This window comes from Lepisosteus platostomus, chromosome 10 (assembly GCF_059453375.1).
Source record: "Lepisosteus platostomus isolate fLepPlt1 chromosome 10, fLepPlt1.hap1, whole genome shotgun sequence".
NCBI classification, from domain to species: Eukaryota; Metazoa; Chordata; class Actinopteri; order Semionotiformes; family Lepisosteidae; genus Lepisosteus; species Lepisosteus platostomus.
This window is the reverse complement of record NC_142620.1, coordinates 51073744-51092165: the sequence shown is the minus strand read 5'-3', so window position 1 is coordinate 51092165 and position 18422 is coordinate 51073744. Positions and strand designations below refer to the sequence as shown.

Sequence of the window (18422 nt, the reverse complement as noted above, 5' to 3'; positions counted from 1 at the left end):
CTTGGTCCACTCCTACTGTGCATTCTCATTTACAGTGACCACACACAAAGGGTGCAATTCACTCTCCTTGCCTTGAATATCTGTCAAAGTATGCCATTGCAGTTCATCACCGAGTACTACCTTTTAAAAAGAATTGGTCAATGGGAGATGATCACAGTTCTTCAAGACGGATGCACTGAGGAAGCATCTGAACTGTTGCACCGGCTTTTATGATCACGGATCTTGAGCTGCCTATTTTTAGACAGCATACAATCTTTTTCTAACCACGGTCTGCAAAACTAACTCTTAGGTCAGCAGACCTGGTTTCACTAGAAGTTTAAGGATTTCCTCTGGTTTCAGCAATGTCCTTGGGTGCACCCAACAAATGCACGCTGGGATTGAAGAGGTGAGAGTGGAAGGCATCACAAAACCCACAGCCAAAACCTTCTTTACTTTTCAGCATAAGTGTTTCCACCAAGACGGTACTTTTGCACACAAAAAAAAAAGCCAAGGACAACTTGACTTCAAAGTACCAAAATCACACTTTGCAGTCATGTTAGTAAGAAGTTCAGAATGATTAGGGGGGTATTTACTGAGCACTCACATTCCCTTAACACATTTAGTCTCGAGGCTTCTTGATCAGGAGTCGTGAACTCCAAACTCAAGTTCCTGGAGGGTGTGGTGTCTTCTTGTGTTCCAATCCGAGTTGTCAAACCACAAAGCCACCTAAGGTTCCTACGTCAGACATAGGATTTTTCTTCAAGTCTTTTACAATTGATCACACAAGGCATTCACTTCATTGAAAGGAAAATCGCCTATAAATCACACCAGAGTCTGGTTACAAGAATCAGTTATCTAATGAAATAATTATACGAACTGGATACCTAGGAATATGGGAGGAACAAAACCCACAGGAATGGAGGGCAAGATCAGCCCTGGAGGAGTTGTGGGCCATTCTAAAAAAGATGAGTATTTTAAAATTGCACATTACTGACAAGGCTTAGGCTCTTGTACAGGATAAGGTGAGCAAATGAATCCATCCCATCTGGTTGACAAAAAGCTAAAGCACTTTATTAGCGTTTTGTGTGCAGCAAAAACATTCAAAAGGAGCAGGTCAGATTGCAGTGTACGCGACGCCTTCGAACCCTGCCCCTGCTTGCCACCTCAGCTCGCAAGGACAGATTTTTAAAATAATGGTTTAAAAAATGCTTTATTTAATACAACATTTATCGTGCAACCTAACGGTGTAGAAGCCAACAGCCACTCCACCCCCAGCAGACTGTTGAATAAAAGCAAAAAAAAAACCCGATATAAATCCTTCAGTGGGGCGTCTCTGTCGCACTCGCGTCGCGGGTCTTCAGAATGGCTGTAAAAAGGGAGAGGGAACGAATGAAGACGCGTTCGCCGGCGCTCTGCAACACCCTCGCTTCACCCGGACAGGTAGCGCACTCCGAAGGGCTGCGCTGGCTTGATCGCGCTGGAAGGATTTTTAAAGCCCTCGCTCGTCTCCTCTGCAGAGGTGTGCGGATGAGATCGCAATCCTTCCCGGCCGCCGGGGGCGCAGGTCTGGGCTGGGTTCGTCAATAACCCACACCCCCCGGGGAGCCCCTACATGCGCCGCTGGAGGCCCGCAGACGGCCGACGCGTCCTCTACAGCCACAGAGCACGTCCCCCCCCCTCCGGGAGTGTCCGCACTTGGCGACCGATTCGAACGCACAGCTCACACAGGGGGTTAAAGCCAAGAACATCCTGCTAAAACCCCCCCTTCCTGCTCTTTGCGGTCAAATCACATTCCAGATAAATGGAATGGGGGGGGGGGAGGGGAATTTACTAATACAGGGAACAGTGTTCCGATATTTAAGTACATCTTTTTACAGCTCAGAAAAAGCCAACAAGACTCAGCTCATTACCACTGCTAACGGTTAGTGTTCCACAGAATTCAAGTCACCTTGAGAGGAACCTGCACCGCACTATCGAGACACGTGCCAAGTCCACAGTGACCAAACACTCTCGGCAGGGGGAGTTTGAAAGCGTTGGAGGCACAGGGGAACGGCATCAACGCAAAAATGCCATTTTCCATTATAACCATACCAGCAGCAATATCACCCTGCAGCTCACAGCTGGCAGCCCACTGGGGCTCAGCAGTGTGAGACTGGTCAGTACCTAGATAAGAGACCTCCTGGGAAAAACTAAGGCTGCTGCTGGAAGAGGTGTTAGTGCAGCCAGTAGGGGGCGCTCACCCTGCAGTCTGTGGGGGTCCTAATGCCCCAGTATAGTGAAGGGGACACTAAACTGTAAAATAGGCGCCGTCCTTCGGATGAGATGTAAAACTGAGGTCCTGGCTCTCTGTGGTCATCAAAAATCCCGGGGTGTTTCTCGAGACGAGTAGGGGTGTTACCCCAGTGTCCTGACCAAATTTCCTCCTGGCCTTTACCAATCATGGCCTCCTAATAATCCCCATCTCTGAACTGGCTTCATCACTCTGCTCTCCTCCCCACTGAGAGCTGGTGTGTGGGGGGGCAGACTGGTGCATCTTCCAGGTGGGGCTGCACACTGGTGGTGGTGGGATTCCCTAGAACCTGAACAGCATTTTGAGTGGCATGTCCAGAAAAGCACCACATAAGTGTACGGGCATTATGTATAGATGTGCACCTCACCAGAAAAGGTGGGGGTCTGCTTTTGGGGGACCCTTTGCAAGATGAGGGATTTTGTTCTTGTGCAAGCGCAAAACAGCCTCGAGTTTGCTTTAGCTCTTAAGAGGAAGAGCTGACCTGCTTTGAGTTGCTCTTCTAGAAGTCGACACCTTTCATGGAGCATTTGGTTTTCCTGGCAGTACAGCTCACATTGCGCAGATCCTGGCAAGAGAGAAAAAGACAACGTTGTGTATCCTGAGCAGGACTGAACCGGAAAGACCAGGAGATGTTTCTTTCCACAGTCTTTAGTGGTAGCAGGTCTTCTGGTTCACTACCAGCAGAAACTGACAACTGCTATAAAAGGCACAGGAGCGATCTGGGAGATTGGTTTTAATAAAGACAGCAAAGTGGGAACTCTGCAAAGCCTTAATGCAGGCAACATACCCACTGCAAACAATAAAGTTGTTCGATAAGTACAGTATGCAATGAAATCAAGCACTTTCGCTAAGGCTTTAAAATGCAAAGTACATGAAACTTTCTAGTCCTTAGAAAATGTAGCTACACATTTTAATAGAAAATGCAATATAATCTCAAAAACATTGTGGGGATTATTGAATAGCTTTCTGCATAAAGGATTCTCACTGTATTTTTACTACTTTATTTGGCTGATGTTTAGCTCTAGAAGTTTGTCTACACTCATTTACACTGGAGTATATAGGGATTGTACTGCAACCCTTCAGTCAGCAGCTAACGTGCTCAGGGGTACCAGAGCAGTATCTTATCTGGGATTTGAACCCACAACCTTCCAGTTACGAGTCCAGAACCCTACATGCTGCTCCACACTGCTGCCCCTTGAGTGTCATAGACCTACTCAAAACGGAGAAACCATTAAACACCCAGGAAGCTGAAAAAAATATATAGTTTTGACTCTGTTTCGGAAGGCAAAGGAGAAAAGCAGGGCTGTGTGGAATGTTTCTATTAAGAAGCACAAATTCAGTATTGGACACGTGAATACTGCCCCCCCATTAAGAGCAGGAAAAGAAAAATGTTCAAGTGCTCTAATGAAGCCAATAATCAGCTGACTGAGCAACTGAAGAACTGAAAGGAATGGAGGGCAGGAATATAAAACCTGCACATACACATACGCCAGCCCTCTAGGACCAGGAGTGGGCCGCATACAAGAACACAGTATTACTGCTCTTTGGGCACTAAGACCCCTAGTGGTCTGATGGTGGTACTACAACATGTACCACTCCTCACACCTGACAAACACCCAGAAAGGCCCGTCTCTTCAGGGCCGCTGCAACTCGGTCCTCCACCCTGCAGACTCGAGAGACTCCTTGCATGCATCCATCATTTCATAGCCCCACCACCCCTCAGGGGGGAAAATAAGCTTTTCACCTTCACATAAAGTGACCCCTTCGGCAGAAGAACAAAGACGTACCTGCTTTCAGCTGCTCTTCTAGACGTCGGCACCTGGCCAGCAGTGCCCTGCTCTCCCGGCGGCTCTCAGCGCAGTCGCTGCACGACGCAGAGCCTGAGACGAGAACAGGGAAAGAGCATCAGCACGCGCCCAGTCTGCAGGACCCCCGTCACCACTGCAATCAGCCACTACCTGCCAGCTGGGCTGGTTTACTGCCCCCGATGCAGGTAAAGACGCAACATCTAGCACATTTAACAGAGGTGTGCGTCTGTGCATAAGCTCAGCGTACTTAACTGAAAAGGACTCACACGGGAGACCATAAAAAATAAATTATGGTTTCTTACCACCAAACAGGAGACACTGAATGGCTACCTCTTGTTTGTAAATGTTCTTATCTTTAAGCAGCAAGGGATTTAGGGTGAGCTATGAGGCTAAGGTTGGAGACCCCCCGTTTCAGGGTTAAATATCTAGAGACACTTAAATAAAAGGGGGAACTGCTCTTACCTTGGCTCTTGTCTGGAGGACTGGCAGCCTGCTCGTCCAAGGAAGAGGCACCTGGGAAGGAGAACCCAGGAGAAGTCAACCCTGGGGGAGAGGGAGTGTGTCGCTGGCCAGCCGGCCGCCGCAGGCGGGACACAGGAAACTCACCCAGATTCTCCCCCACCGGGCTCCCAGCACGCTCCCCCGCTTCAAACGTCAGGTTGGCCGACGGAGAAGAGTCTGGAAAAGCGGATCAGGCCGTAAGCCAGCTGGAAAGATCAAGAGCTCGGGAAAGGAGGGGTTGGTTTGACAGTTACAAGGCAGATCTCCAAACAAGAGACACGCAGTAGACGACCTGGGATACAAGCGCACAAAGACCCCCAGCTACACAAGGGTCAGGAACTGCAGGATTGTCAAAAGCGGTTTCTCAAGGGCAGAACCGGCTGAAAAGCCATTGAAAGTCATCCTGCCAGCAGAGAGAAAGCATCAATGCATCTCTGTCACCATTTCCTCCAGCTCCCAGGCTGGAACACCGCCTGTCCAGGTTTCATCTGGCTGCTGTACACCTGTTGCAAGAACACTTCAATGTTTTCTCGTTAACGCAGTCACACAGGAACGTGTGGATGCAGCTTCCCCCCCCAGAGTCCCGTACGTCTGGCCTTAAAGTTTTTTTCTGGGGACAACACCATTGCTAGCGTGACCTCTGACCTGAGGGTCAAGGCAGCTCTCTGCAGCAACAAAACCACGAAGTGCAAAATGTTTGCAGGTTTTTCTCTGGCGTTTTAAGCAGGGTGGAGGAGCAGTTAGATCTCCAGGCGTCTAACAGGATGGATCCCGGGTGTAGTCCGAGCCAGGTGCCTCACTCTGAATGCTCCAGCAAAATACACCGGACGCACTTACACCCGGGCAAAGCACTTTGGCCGAGAGGGTCAGGAAAAAAAAGAAAAAAAGCTAAGAACAGCAATGGCGGAGAAGTGGTTTCCGAGTCGCACGTGTGCTTACCATCGTTCTGGAGGGGGGCTGCGGGTGAGTCCGACTGCGGTGCGGGTCCAGCCCAGGAGGCCGCGGCGCCACCTGGAGGGAACAGGCAGGCAGAGTGGGGGTAAGCGGCGGACGTGGGATAGAGCCCAGCAGCCCGCCCGCAGGAGCCGGGGCGGACACCTACCGGCTGGCTCTTCCTGCAGGCTCCCGGCTCGCCCAGGGCTGGCGATGTCCAGCGTCCGGTTGACAGGCGGGGAGGGAACTGCAGGAAAGAAACAGAAGAAGGACACCATATCAGGCCTCAGAGGCAGGCAGGTCAAAGCGAAAGCAGTCCAGGGGCAGCGGGTTCGGCGCCAGGACCTCACCTGAATTCTGTGTCCCGGGCCCAGCTGGCCGGGCTGTTTCAAAAGTCACGTTCGCAGAAGACTCGTCTACAGAGCAGGAGATTTTAAAAAAAGGGTCACTGGAGTGTCCAAACCCTATTATCCCACTAAATAATACGTCCGTTAGAGGGATCATAAACGGACTTTACCTTGGGCGGCTCGTTCTGGGCTTGGGTCTTTAGGGTCCAGACGGGACTGAGCAGCACCTAGGGGGAAAAAAAAAAAAAAACAGCCCAAATGCGCCTGAGCCCAACGCCCACTGGACTAAGACCTCAGACGGAAGCCATGAGGAGATGCTTTAAGCAGATACTTGCTGGTTTTGGCTTCAAATTGGCCAACACAAAGGACAGGATGGGACAGACGCTCATAGCACTAGCAGAGCAGGAGGTTTAGAGCTTCTGTAAATTAGTAACCCATTTTAGAGCATGATAACAGTGCCCAATGATCTCATTAAGAGCTCTGTTGGAAGAGAGAGGCGTTATCTCCACAAGCAGAGTCTGAAGATACAAGGGCTGTAAATCTTGCTACAGCCCCAGGCCTGACCACCACAGCCAGTCTTAACCTTATGTTTAGAAGTAGGGCCAAACCTGTTGACTTTTCCCAAATAAAATCTTCGGGATGCAGCTGATCCCAGTTTTTTACAAAAATCAGCTCTAGCACAAAGGTTGTGCTGGCTGACAGGTTAAACTTATGCAACAATAAGGAAAAGTCTTGCTTCTGTCCATATCTAAGAATCAGGTGATGCAATTTAACTGAAACCTCATAAGGAACTTTAAAGGTCGAATCAATTTTTATGGACATACAGTAAGAAATTAACTAGCCTTCTGGCACAGCATTAATCAAATCATACCTTTGTTTGCTATCTCTGGAGTTGCAGCAGGTGGTGTTTTTGCCCCAAACGTCACATTAGCTGATAGGGCAGACACTGTGGAGAAAAGTAAGTGTGAAACTGCCACAGAGCAAGTCTCAGTCAGCAAATTCTGCCTAGAGAAGATCACGACAGTGGAGAATGAAATATCACACAAGCTCAGCACTAAAGGGGCAAAACCTTAATTAGCCGTGGGCATTGTTCTAAATGCACTGTAATGAAATTGGAGCAGATAACTCAGGGAATGATGCATGAGCCAGTGGTCACATGCAATTTAACGTCTTTAAATTTGATTTCAATGCACAATCATATTATGCAGCTACAGGGCTAGCAAATGCCCGACAGCTTGGGAGGAAACCCTGGACAATCAGAGATCCACAAGCACATTTCCATGCTCTGCCATTTTCAGAATTCAAGAGGTGTTCCAGGATGTCGAATACAAAAAACTAAAAGGTGCTGCTCTGGTTTTAAAGTCAGGGGAGCACAGGCCAGCTGCAAGCTAAAGTAAGCTTCGCAGGAATCCTGTTTATATTATTGTTTCAGGCATCATGGGAAAAGGCAGGCAACAGCCTCTAATGAACCACAAAAACATTGGATTGCAAAGAGACTGCAGTGGAAAAACTGAAAATTGTACATGGCGACATGTCCAGCAGCTCTGGTGGCCTACCTTCAGATTCCTGGGGCTGAGCAGTGGCTGACCCGTGGTCTGCCGAGGGGACAGCACCTGGACAGATGAAGACCAGCAGGGGTCAGTGGTGGCCAGTCTCTGCCCAGCAGGATCTATGTCGCGTTTATGACTGGGGTGTGCTGCATCACACAGAACCGTTTGCCACTTCACAGCTTTACGCCGTCACCACCTACAGAGCAGCAGAGACCACTCGGTCGCGGCCATAGCGAGCAGAGACTGGCCTCTGAACCACGATAAGGAAACCGGCTCGGTGGTAACCCGCACTCCTCCAACAGGCCCGAGCAGCGAGGCTAACAGGACGTTGCACCAGAAACGTTAGAGAGCGTGGACAGAGCCCCGAGCAGCTGAAGCGATAAAGGCGACGGCCGAGCGGACGGAGCTCCGCGACCGCGGGTTCGAGCCTGGACACCGTCACCAGAGGGGAAACGGTTCCCTCATCTGCCAGCGACCCCTGCAGCCACTTGCGGTGCGGTCAGTGAGGGGGACGCGCCTCTTGTCCAATCAGCACCGAGCCTCCTGTATGGGGGAGGTGTGCGGCCTGTGACATGTTGAAGGGCGATTGGTGGCTTGAGGGGGGAGGGGCGGGGTTTGCGGAGTCTCTCCCCCCCTCATCCTCCCCCAGTCTGGCCACAGAGTTCACAGCCCAGAGCCCCGACTTCAGACACACAGGCGGTGCTTCCAACAGCCCGCTCAACAGGAACAGGTGGACAGATTGCGAACAGCACACAGCCCAGTGGATAAACACACGCCAGGGCTGCTCTGGGTAAGAGGGGGAGAGGCGGGGCGATTCGCTGACCTTTGCTCCTCTTTGACAGACACACAGATGGGGGCCGGAGTCCCAGTTTAGGAGCAGTCAAGAGGGCAGAACCTGGAAAAGAAAAAACAGGAAAAAGAGAAAGGGGGGTCCCTTAGACAGAGATGGAGAAGAGGAAGCATCCAATGAATGGTATTAAACTGGCAGTTCATATCGACTAAGAACTATAAAATTAAAGAACTCTGAAACATTACCCCTGACAGATCCTCACTACTGGGATCTAACACAAACCCTCTATTTGCTCCTAAAAAACAGGCGGACACTGGTAAAAGCCGATCATTATGAAAGAAAAGTATACTTGATTATCAATGAACCATTGCCGCACTGACTGGGCTCACTGCAATTACTCAGCTAGACAGCAGATCGCAGGTATAACCCGTTGGTCTACAGGCTTAATGACCAGTGTTGGCTCTGGGCTTGTTTCTACACTGGTCAGCCACGATTCACGAAGATTTCAATAATTCAGGATATATAGAGTTATTGGAAAGAAACAAGCCTTTTTTCTCTTTCAGTGTTGCCCTATCAAGTCTGTTTTCAGGCATCTATTAGATCAAGTGGTTTTTAAAATACAGTGCTTTGTGAATGTTTCCCTTTTGAGATGCTATATAAAAGCAACATACACGACTGACACTTGCGACTTCATACTAGAAGCAGGGGCATTTTCATAAAGTCCAACCCTCATCATACTGGAAACAGCACCTCTTCCTTCAGACAGGTTGCCCACCTACCTGCCTGCAAGCCCTTTGAAGAGGGAGGGCCAGTCTCTCTTGACTCTGGTATCCTTCCAGACAGGCGTGTAGCTGGCCGCCTCAGCCCCCTGGGGGCCCCCGCGGACCCAGGGACCTTCGGCACAGCGATGCCCGAGGACACAGGGTCTGCTGGGGCAGAGGAACAGGCTGTAATAAGGGCAACAAAAGCAGGGCCAGGCTGTGGGCCAAAGGCAGCGGCCTGTGCTCTTTTCATCAGGAAGCTCCTTACTCCGGTTAAGAGGGGCAGAAAGCCAGAGCTTGGATCATAAGGAGGCTCTAGACTCTAGAGACTAGTCCACTGCCGGACACACGGCTTCTTCCTGCAAGCAGTCAGATTATTGAATTCTACCTCTTCCAGACTCACACTGATGGGTTTTTTTTGCACACTGCTAGTGCTGACCTTTTAGGCATTTAAGATGCATGTTATTTAACTCTGTTGTTTGTGCTGCTGCTGCTCTGTGTTTATGTTCGGCGTTTCCTTAATGTCGGTTTTGGAGCACGCATGCACATAACCATTTCATTGCACTTGTGCATACAACAAACACGCAGGCACGCTTATGACAGCCATTAACCCAGGAAGCAGTCTACGGGAGGTGGATAGAAACCAAAGGCCCTGGGGAAAACCCACTTGGATATGGGAAACATGCAAGCTCCACACATAAGGTACCTCACTCTGGAATTGAGCCTATGAACCAAAAGCCGTCGGCAAGACAGCAACGTGACCACCACACCGCTGGGCCGCCCATATTCCAATAAAACTGTTACGGAACCACTAAAAATAAAGCTTAAACCCCCCCAGTGTAGCAGTTTACAGTTGAAAATACAGATGAGCCTTATATCAACGACCAGTCTGAAATGGGCTGGGGAAAAATGTCCAGTTCCCAAGTGAGGAGGAGACAGCTCAGCTAACAGCTTGCACTGAGGCCCCACTGGGATTCAGGATCCCAGGAAAACCCATTTTACACAAGACGGTGTGATCTTTGAAAGATGTACGTGGTAGTCCCAGCTCAGCCAGTATGGCTCGTGTGGTACACATGCATTTCTCCACAATCAGTCAGGACTTAAATTGCTCGGCGGTGCCTTTCTAAAGCTAGGCGACTAGAAAAAGAAAGACTCCTACCGACTTTCTTCCTCTTGGCAACAGGAAGAAGGGTTTCGTCGGCTGTTTTGCGAGCCAGCTTGGGGGTCTGTGGGCGCACCCTGCTGGAGGAGCCTGGGACCTCGGACCCTGCAGACAGGTCACAGGTCAGCTCCTCAACACGGGCCCCCCCCGAATGGCCAAGGCAAAACCACCCAGCACAGAGACACCCCCCCGCCCCCAGACACCTCCCTCGGGGGTTCTGGAAATCACATGCAGTCCCACAATGTGCCGGAAAAGTCCGTGCAGCGGCAGGCTGGGACTCTGGGACAGGCACACGGGCGGTGTTGCAACACGCACACGCACACACACAAAAAAATAACCCAAAGTACACCCGCTGGCCCCCCCGAACCCTCACTCTCACTTGTAGAGCAAAGCCACTAAACATTCAAACACAAACAGGGCAGAGAACTAACACAAACCCTCTATTTGCTCCTAAAAAACAGGCGGACACTGGTAAAAGCCGATCATTATGAAAGAAAAGTATACTTGATTATCAATGAACCATTGCCGCACTGACTGGGCTCACTGCAATTACTCAGCTAGACAGCAGATCGCAGGTATAACCCGTTGGTCTACAGGCTTAATGACCAGTGTTGGCTCTGGGCTTGTTTCTACACTGGTCAGCCACGATACATGAGGGACGGACCTGGCGCACCGAGGAGCTCTTTGGGGTTGGCTGTGCCCGACGCCGCGGTGCCTCTCCCAGGCTGTGTCCCCGGGACCTTCGGCCCCAGCGCTGACCTGCGGGACACGGGCGCTCTCAGCCCCGAGGCAGCAGGTTTCGGCAGCCCCGAGGCCTGCAGCCTGTTACCTGAGGAAAGACAAAATCCCATCATAAACAGCACAGCCGCCAAGTCAATTCGCTGCTTTCTTTTACTTTAACAGCATCACAGCGGCATAATCCAGCTCTGCGTCTACCTAAAAGAATTGACTCGCACTTTTCACCCCCCCCCCCACTTTCTACACACATTGGAAGTTGTATTTTATCAAGGCGTTTCACAACTGAACGAATATGTATTCAGGAACTTGAATTGAATGAATTTACCAAGGCTACCATCTAGCAGCTCGTCCATTCAGTTAAGCGACAGATCTAACAGGTTAGAGATTAGAGAGGATAGGAGCAGGCCTGGCCACCCTTGACTGAATTCTTCATTATAATGAAGCCAATAAGGTTGCTAACTACGACACTCATTCGCAAGACTGGGATCTGCAGATTTAACTTTCAACCCTCTTCTGCAGGAGCCCTGTTGTCAAGCCCCACGTCCACCCAACCTCTTAAAACCCGCTTCTTCACGGCGATCGGCCTACCTGCGGTGGACAGATGCTCGCCCCTGCCGCCGAACGACAGTCTCGACAGGACGCTCGAGGGCGCGCCTGCAGAACTCTACAGGGAAAAAACGAGCATCTTAGCCGACGGAAAACTTAAAGTTGCATCTTAACCAGGACAAAGCCCTTAACACGTCGTGTGATGCATTCCAACAACAATCGCTGCTGGACACCGAGGGACACAGCCTGCTAGATCACCCTCGGCGAGCCCAGACCTGGAAACAGTGAGCCCAGGCTGGAGGGACTCCAGCAGAAGGAGAGAATGTCAGCTGCTTTTGATTAACGTGAAAGAAGCTTTTAAAGAAAACCGGCAGGTTGCAGGCCTTAACGGGAAGAACATACCTCCCCCGCAGAGCTGGCGGGGGTCTGGCCACGAGCAGCAGGTTTGGGGATCCCGTCGAGCTGCTTCCCCGCAGACCTTGGGGGTTTCCGGAGGACAGCGCTGGGGGGGCAAGAACCAGCAGCGCCGACAGGTCCAGAGGGGTACGTCAAAGACAGGCGCCGAGACGGGCCCGGCTTGGGCAGGTCGAGCATCCTGGGGTGCGAAAAGCAGTTGGCCTGCAGCCCGGTCTTAGCAGAGGGAGGAGGAGGAGGAGGGGGGGGAGGCGGCAGGAGGGACTTCCTGTTCTTGGCGACACCGGAGGGCTGGCCGCCCAGGCTGGCTCTCCGGGTGGACGTGCCGGGCTTGGGTTTAGGAAAACCGCTGGCCGCGGCGCAACTCGCCCGGGTGCTGTTCAAGAGCCCGTCGGTCAGGGGAGGGACGCTGCCTTCCTCCGAGCCGGCGCTGCTGTTGGCCTTGACCGCTTCCCTCTGCGAAGGGGCAGGGTTCGACGCCGCCCTCTGGTGGAAGTTGAAGACGTCGGGCACCGCCAGGGGCGTGGAACTGATCAGGGGGTGGCTCCTGACCAGGCTGTCGTCCGTGGACAAGATGCTGTCCAAATCGCCCAGGAGGGGGCAGACGTCGCTGCTGAAGCTGTTCCCCACCGACATCCTGTCCTTGCTGTCGGACGTGGCAGGCTTCCCCTCCCCGCCCCCCAGGGTCAGCTCCCAGGTGTCGTTCTCATTGACCGCGCCCTGGCCGGGCACCGCGGCGAGCTCCGAGGGATCCACAGCGCCACAGTTCGGCTCCGCCGCGGAGGGCGGGCAGAGGACGAGGGTCACGTTCGCCTTCGCCCCTGGGGAGCCCGCCTCGCCGCAGCATCGAGAACCCTCTTGGCCATCGGCCTCCGCCGCCTGCCCGCCTTCCTTCCTGTCCGAGACGTTGAAGGTGCCCTCCAGGGAAGACCCCGCGTTGCTGCTCAAGGACTGGATTCGCTCCATCAGGAGGGCCACGGGGGACCTCCTGCGAGGGGAGCTGCAGGGCTCCTCAGACGCCGCCGCCGCCGCCGCCCCCCCGGCCTGCTTCAGCTTCACCAGCTCCATGTCCAGCTCGTCCAGATTGAGGAGGCTCACCTCCGACATCTCGGACGCCTCCAGCCCGCCGCAGGGCGGCTCCACCACGCTGTCTGCCAGGCCGGGCCCCTGGGGCGGGGGCTCCAACTCTATGCTGAGCCACCCGCCGGCGCTGGCCCCCCCGAGCAACGGGGTGCCCCCCCGGCCGGCCGGGCTGGAGGGGTTGCTCAGGATCTGCTCCACCAGGCCCTCACACTCCACGGCAAAGAAGCTGCGGTACAGCGAGCAGATCCTGTCCAGCGGCGCGACCTTCTCCTCCTCGGGCAGGGCCAGCTCCTCCAGCACGGGGGTCAGGCACCGCCGGGCCGGCTGCCCCGCCGAGGGCTCGCGGAAGTACCGCCGCCTGGAGAGCTTCTCGTGCACCTGCCGGAGGTGCTCGCTGACCGGGGAGAGGGCCCCCCCGCCCGCGGCCCCGGCCCCGGCCCCGTCCTCCTCCACCTGCAGCAGGCCGACCGGCAGGCCGCGATCCGGGTCCGCGCCGAGCAGCGCCGGGAAGAAAGCAGGTCTGGGATCGTCCGCGGCGGGGGCGATCTCAAACGTGGCCTCGAGGCTCGGCTCCCTCGCTGCGCGCCCGGCTCCCTCACCCCCCGGCTCCCTCGCCCGGTTCGTCGGCTCCTTCAGGGGAGCCTTGCCGCCCTTCGCGGCCATGGCCACCGGCTCCCGGCACGGCCTCGCATTCGCGCTGTCCAAGCTGAACCGCCTCTCCGGGACCGAGGTCCGCTTCCCCGGCGCCCCTAGGCCATCGCCGCACTTGGAACCGGGCTCCTTCGGGCCTCCCCGGGCCGAGCCAGGGGCCTCCTGCAGGTTCCACGTGTCCCTCAGAGGCCTCCGCACCAGAGCCAGCCGGGCCTGCGCGCCGGGGGCGGGCAGGGACTGCCGTTTCAGCAGGGACGGCGCGCGGCGCTGCAGGCGGTACCCTGTGCTGCCGGGATTCTCCTTTTCATTGGCCTGGTTTGGAGAGAAAACTCATTCATGTACATATATCCTATTACCTGGATATAGAGTGGGTGCAAACCTATTACCTGGATCCTAAAGATGCCTACATAAAATTTGAAGCACCATTTAAAACAGTGAATAATAATAATAATAATAATGTTTCTTTATTAGCCCTATACAATTTCTTGCATTAGGAATTCGTCTTTTCACATACCCCAGCTTTTCTCCATGGAGACACAGACACACAGACAGGGAGAGAAGCTTGGGGTCAGAGCGCAGGGTCAGCCATTGTACAGCGCCCCTGGAGCAGCTGGGGTTAAGGGCCTTGCTCTGGAGCCCAACGGAGTAGGATTCCTCTGCCGGCCGCGGGATTTGAACCAGCAACCTTCCAGTCACAGGCGCAGATCCTGAGCCACAGAGCCCCCGCTCCGCCCGTGTTGTATGCAAACATTTGGGCACCCCTGGTTAAAACTGCATGTCGAAATGAAAAACGCTGCAGGATACAAACCGAAACATGACAGGTTTCCGCACATTCTAAAGCACAGTTACTATTTATTTGATTAACTTAACAGATTGGAAAAAAGATAAGCCAGTGAACGTGGCACGTGCAAACGTTTGGGCATCCTGTCACAGTCACTACTCAGCAACACCTCCTTTGACAGAAGTCACAGCTTCCAAACGTTTCTTGCAGCCAGCTAAGAGTCTTTCTATACTTGCTTTAGAATCCCCCCCCCCCCAACTCTTCCTTGAAAAAGTCTTCTAGCTCAGAAATTCTTAGCATATACAAGTGTCTATGCTATATTTTAGACCATCTTTGCACCATTATTCACCAATCAGACATGAGTAAAAACAAATCATGGTCTATTGGTGACCGTATGGGGGTTTAACTCTTGCATGCCCAGTGTTGGGGTTTGAACCACCTAGCACTCGGAGAGTAAACTATTCAGGATCACTCCCTGAATCAATCTTTACTTCAAGCAAACGGCTCATGGAAAATGTTGCTCTTTTACAGCCGGTAGATATCCAAGTTCATTGAGCAAGAGCAAGATACGCTTCTGAACTCCTAAGTGCTTGTGGCCCGATACCCCTCTCATTCGTGTGCAACAGTTCCAATTGGCGCCATCTGCGGTACACAAAGCAAACTACAGCCCCCGAAATAATCGCGTTTTTTTTGGAAGGCGCTGTCTCGGAATGTAGCAGGAATGTAAGATAGGGCGCCAGGAGAATAACGACATGACAATTTTACAAAAGACGTTAAAATGCAGCCTGTTCCTTGGTCGACATTCGACAATGCTTCAGACAAACTTGCTGTAAATTGTTTAATTTCTCCATCATATGATGACATTAAGTGGCTTAATTATTTTTTTGTTTAGAAGTAAAGAAAAACGTGTCACCCAAACCAGCCACAGGGACAAGACGGGTTAGTTAAAACATCACACACACGGGGAGGCTGTTCGGGTGATCCTCGTTTTGTATGCGTTTATTGATCCTGGATAATGATCGATAAAGCTATACCCTAAACAAATCTGACAGAATGACTGATACAAAAACACTGACGAGGAACTCCTGGAAAAGATTTTAGGTGGTTAATTTCTTCCCAAACATTTGTTAACACAAAAACGTTAATTCATTCTTTCGCTTGCAAACTGTCCTAACATACTTAATCACTATTTTGCATCTGCGCATTAAGATCATTTTATTCACGAACGGAATGCTCGGGAGCTTCCGAAACCGTAAGTAAAGATAAAGTTGCATTTAGAGGAGAGAAAGGAGTTTACTTACCATTCCCGATGTCCAACTATATATATTTCTTCCGCTGATATTACACACAGATAGAGTAAAAAGGGAACGTCAGGAAAAGAAGTTTTTTTTAGATAAATAAAAGCTAGACTACTGACAACAAAATAATTTCCAATACAATAAATATTATAATTTTAAATACATAAATGTATTTTAATATACTTATGTACTTCAGCAGGCAGCGTTATCTAAAAATAGTGTTGCAATAAAAATACCTAACTGCAGTAATGTAGCATCTACTGAGTCAGTATTTTTAAACTCATTGTGCAGTTCTAAAAACGATCAAGTAAAATATTAATTCCAAATTTCATCATAACAACACATCCCACCAGCTACCTAAACCGGTCCGGAACTCACTTCACTTTCAAACCTTCTCTTCGCTTCTTATTGGCTGACGTCTCAAGCACCAGCCTATAGGAGAGCTCTTAAGTTACTGGCCAATAGACAGCAAGAATATTAGCAAGTCCTTTTTCACCATGAGCCAATCACCGACATCGTTAATTTTTGCATTAGCCAATCCTCTGCGCGCTTCGGGCAAACTTCTCACAGTTGTTAGAATTGCTTCGCAGGTAAAATATAGCGTTTCAAATGAAAATGATGAAGTACAACTTTAAAAAAGGATGCCGCTTAACAAAGTAACAGAAAATATGAGTCATTCAGCTAACAGTTGAGAAAAAAATTGCAAATGGGCTCTAGCCAAGCAACATTTGTGTTAGGCATTTTTGTGTACTAAAAGAAGATTCAGAGCTTATGTGATACGGCTGCAAAATATTGCAGTTTAACATTTGATAACGTGATTTTAATTGGAGCGTCTCGTAAATGACGATGAAACGGTCAAGTTACAAAGAGAGGTGTGGCTCATAAACGTGTGTGTACTAACACAACTCACACGACATAAAGGGAAGACCTGCATACCATCAGCACGATGTGGTGATTTTCTTTCGTAGTCTCATTTCTTTAATGGTATATAAAGATTAGATATCAGTTTTCTTAAAATTATATTTAAAAATATTGTGTCCTATATATAGCTCATGTAGGCGCTTCACTTTGACTTGACAGAAACCACCTCACTTACCGACAGGAGAACAATCCAGCCCTTCCGGTTTAGCACACGTGTTTCCCAATTTGCCCTTTAAATAAGTCACACCCCTTATTTAAAAATAACAGGGCCTTCAAATGTTACAGGACCGTGTTGATTGTCAAATAAATAAAGCATCTAAAACAATAAATTCAATGCACAACTTGCAATTGTTTGCAGTATAGCCTTTTGATATAATAATGGGACTCCTATATTTTAGGATAAAAAGTAAGATTTTTATCAAACGGTAAAATCGTTGGGCAACATTAAAATTAATATCAATTTGCTCAGTACACTATGTTAGGATTCGCCTGAGCTAACTGTAGGTTTGTAGACTGATTCAGTTTTTTAATATTTGTAGAATGTTACAGAGCCGAAAGAAACCTATCGGTCTATTCGTTAGGCGTTACTGTTGACTAGAGTAACTTTATTACTAACATGTTTCTCAATAGGAATACTGTTGAACTGAAAACTCTTGTTTTATTATAAGATGTCCCCCAAGCCTGAGAAAATGTTGACGCTAAATAACGTATCAACAATGGTGATAAATCGTAGTTCAGCTTATATGACACAGAAGCGAACAACGCTCGGGGTTGAGTAGTCGAACGAGCCACCTATTAATATATCAGGTGGGTAGCTGCGTCAGCATGCGCGCCTAATAATAAATATACACATATGCTTACACATCTACAGCGCTTTTTCTGGACACTCCACTCAAAGCGTTTCATAAGTAACGGAGGACTCCGCTTCATTTGTCAGTACTTAACATTGAAAGCATCTTAAAATAGATACTGTACTGCTGTACATTCATGGACAAATCCACGTTTAGAGTAAATCGATTAATTCCACCTTTTATGAACACCGTGTTAACTCCATTTTAGTCTACATGCACTCAAAATGAGCTTAAACAGCATTAAACACTATTTCTAACTTGTATCAATAGGCCAATGTGAGCCAAGCCCTGATGTGGCTCAAATCGTTAAGGAATGCTAGTTTTATTTCCATCTGTTATGGAGCTGTTGTCTTACATTGTGTGCACAGGACCTTGGAATTTCAAAGTTATTACAATTATCCATAAGATAAATCCCTGACACACACTGTACCTATTAAACCAGTAGCTCCAGGGAGCTGTGTTTGATAGAAAAACAATTCTCGTCCTGATGAGGGTTTTCTACAAACTTTACCAAAGGATTTGGCAGATGCTATGAACCACTATTATGGTATCATCCCCATTTACGTTGAACAGATTTAACAGCAATAAGTGAATACAAATGTCAACGTGAAAATAAGATACTGATGTGAAATACAGACCCACACCTAAACAAATGGATGTGTCAAATGGCAACAGTTCTGCTGCATTTCTTGCTCTGCTTACTGTACAGGGCTTTGAATTTGCTTAAGGCATGGGTGCACTGTGCTGGTCATGGAGGGTTAGTGTGTCTGTGAGGTTTCATTGGAATATCACTCTTCCCAATCTAAACCATATAGATGCCTGTTTAACCAGATCACTAGATTCTCCCAGCTCTTCAGAGGCTGCTGCGCTAAAACAGGCAGAGAACAGCAGCAGACACACTGACCAGCCCTCCTGGATGAGGGCACACACCCCTGCTGTAAAGAATTACCAAGGCAAATCACTACATGGTCTTTGCATCCAAAAAGGAATAGACACAGTATGAAGTCACGGCATAACT

At 50.1% G+C, this 18422-nt stretch overlaps 1 protein-coding gene across 1 annotated transcript; it reads right to left on the bottom strand.

Moving 5' to 3' along the window:
• Positions 1–1025: 1025 nt before the first annotated feature.
• Positions 1026–18418, bottom strand: LOC148653931 (uncharacterized). Its single transcript, XM_088597517.1, has 19 exons — positions 18414–18418; positions 16729–16783; positions 11808–13865; positions 11448–11523; positions 10786–10950; positions 10119–10226; positions 8978–9127; positions 8232–8303; positions 7415–7471; positions 6730–6828; positions 6029–6085; positions 5862–5927; positions 5681–5758; positions 5518–5589; positions 4684–4755; positions 4540–4590; positions 4057–4149; positions 2751–2834; positions 1026–1345 (listed from the first exon to the last, which is right to left on the bottom strand). The coding sequence occupies exons 1-19, from the start codon at positions 18416–18418 to the stop codon at positions 1299–1301; spliced, it is 3465 nt and encodes a 1154-aa protein (XP_088453643.1). The 3' UTR covers positions 1026–1298.
• Between the last annotated feature and the right edge of the window lie 4 nt (positions 18419–18422).

Bases quoted from the DNA above. Each gene is read 5' to 3' on its own strand.
- LOC148653931 (XM_088597517.1), bottom strand. The intron at 13,866-16,728 runs GTAAGTGAGGTG...TCTCCAAACCAG, and splicing joins GCTGGATTGTTCTCCTGTCG to GCCAATGAAAAGGAGAATCC. The intron at 1,346-2,750 runs GTCAGCTCTTCC...CCCTTTTTACAG, and splicing joins AGAAGAGCAACTCAAAGCAG to CCATTCTGAAGACCCGCGAC.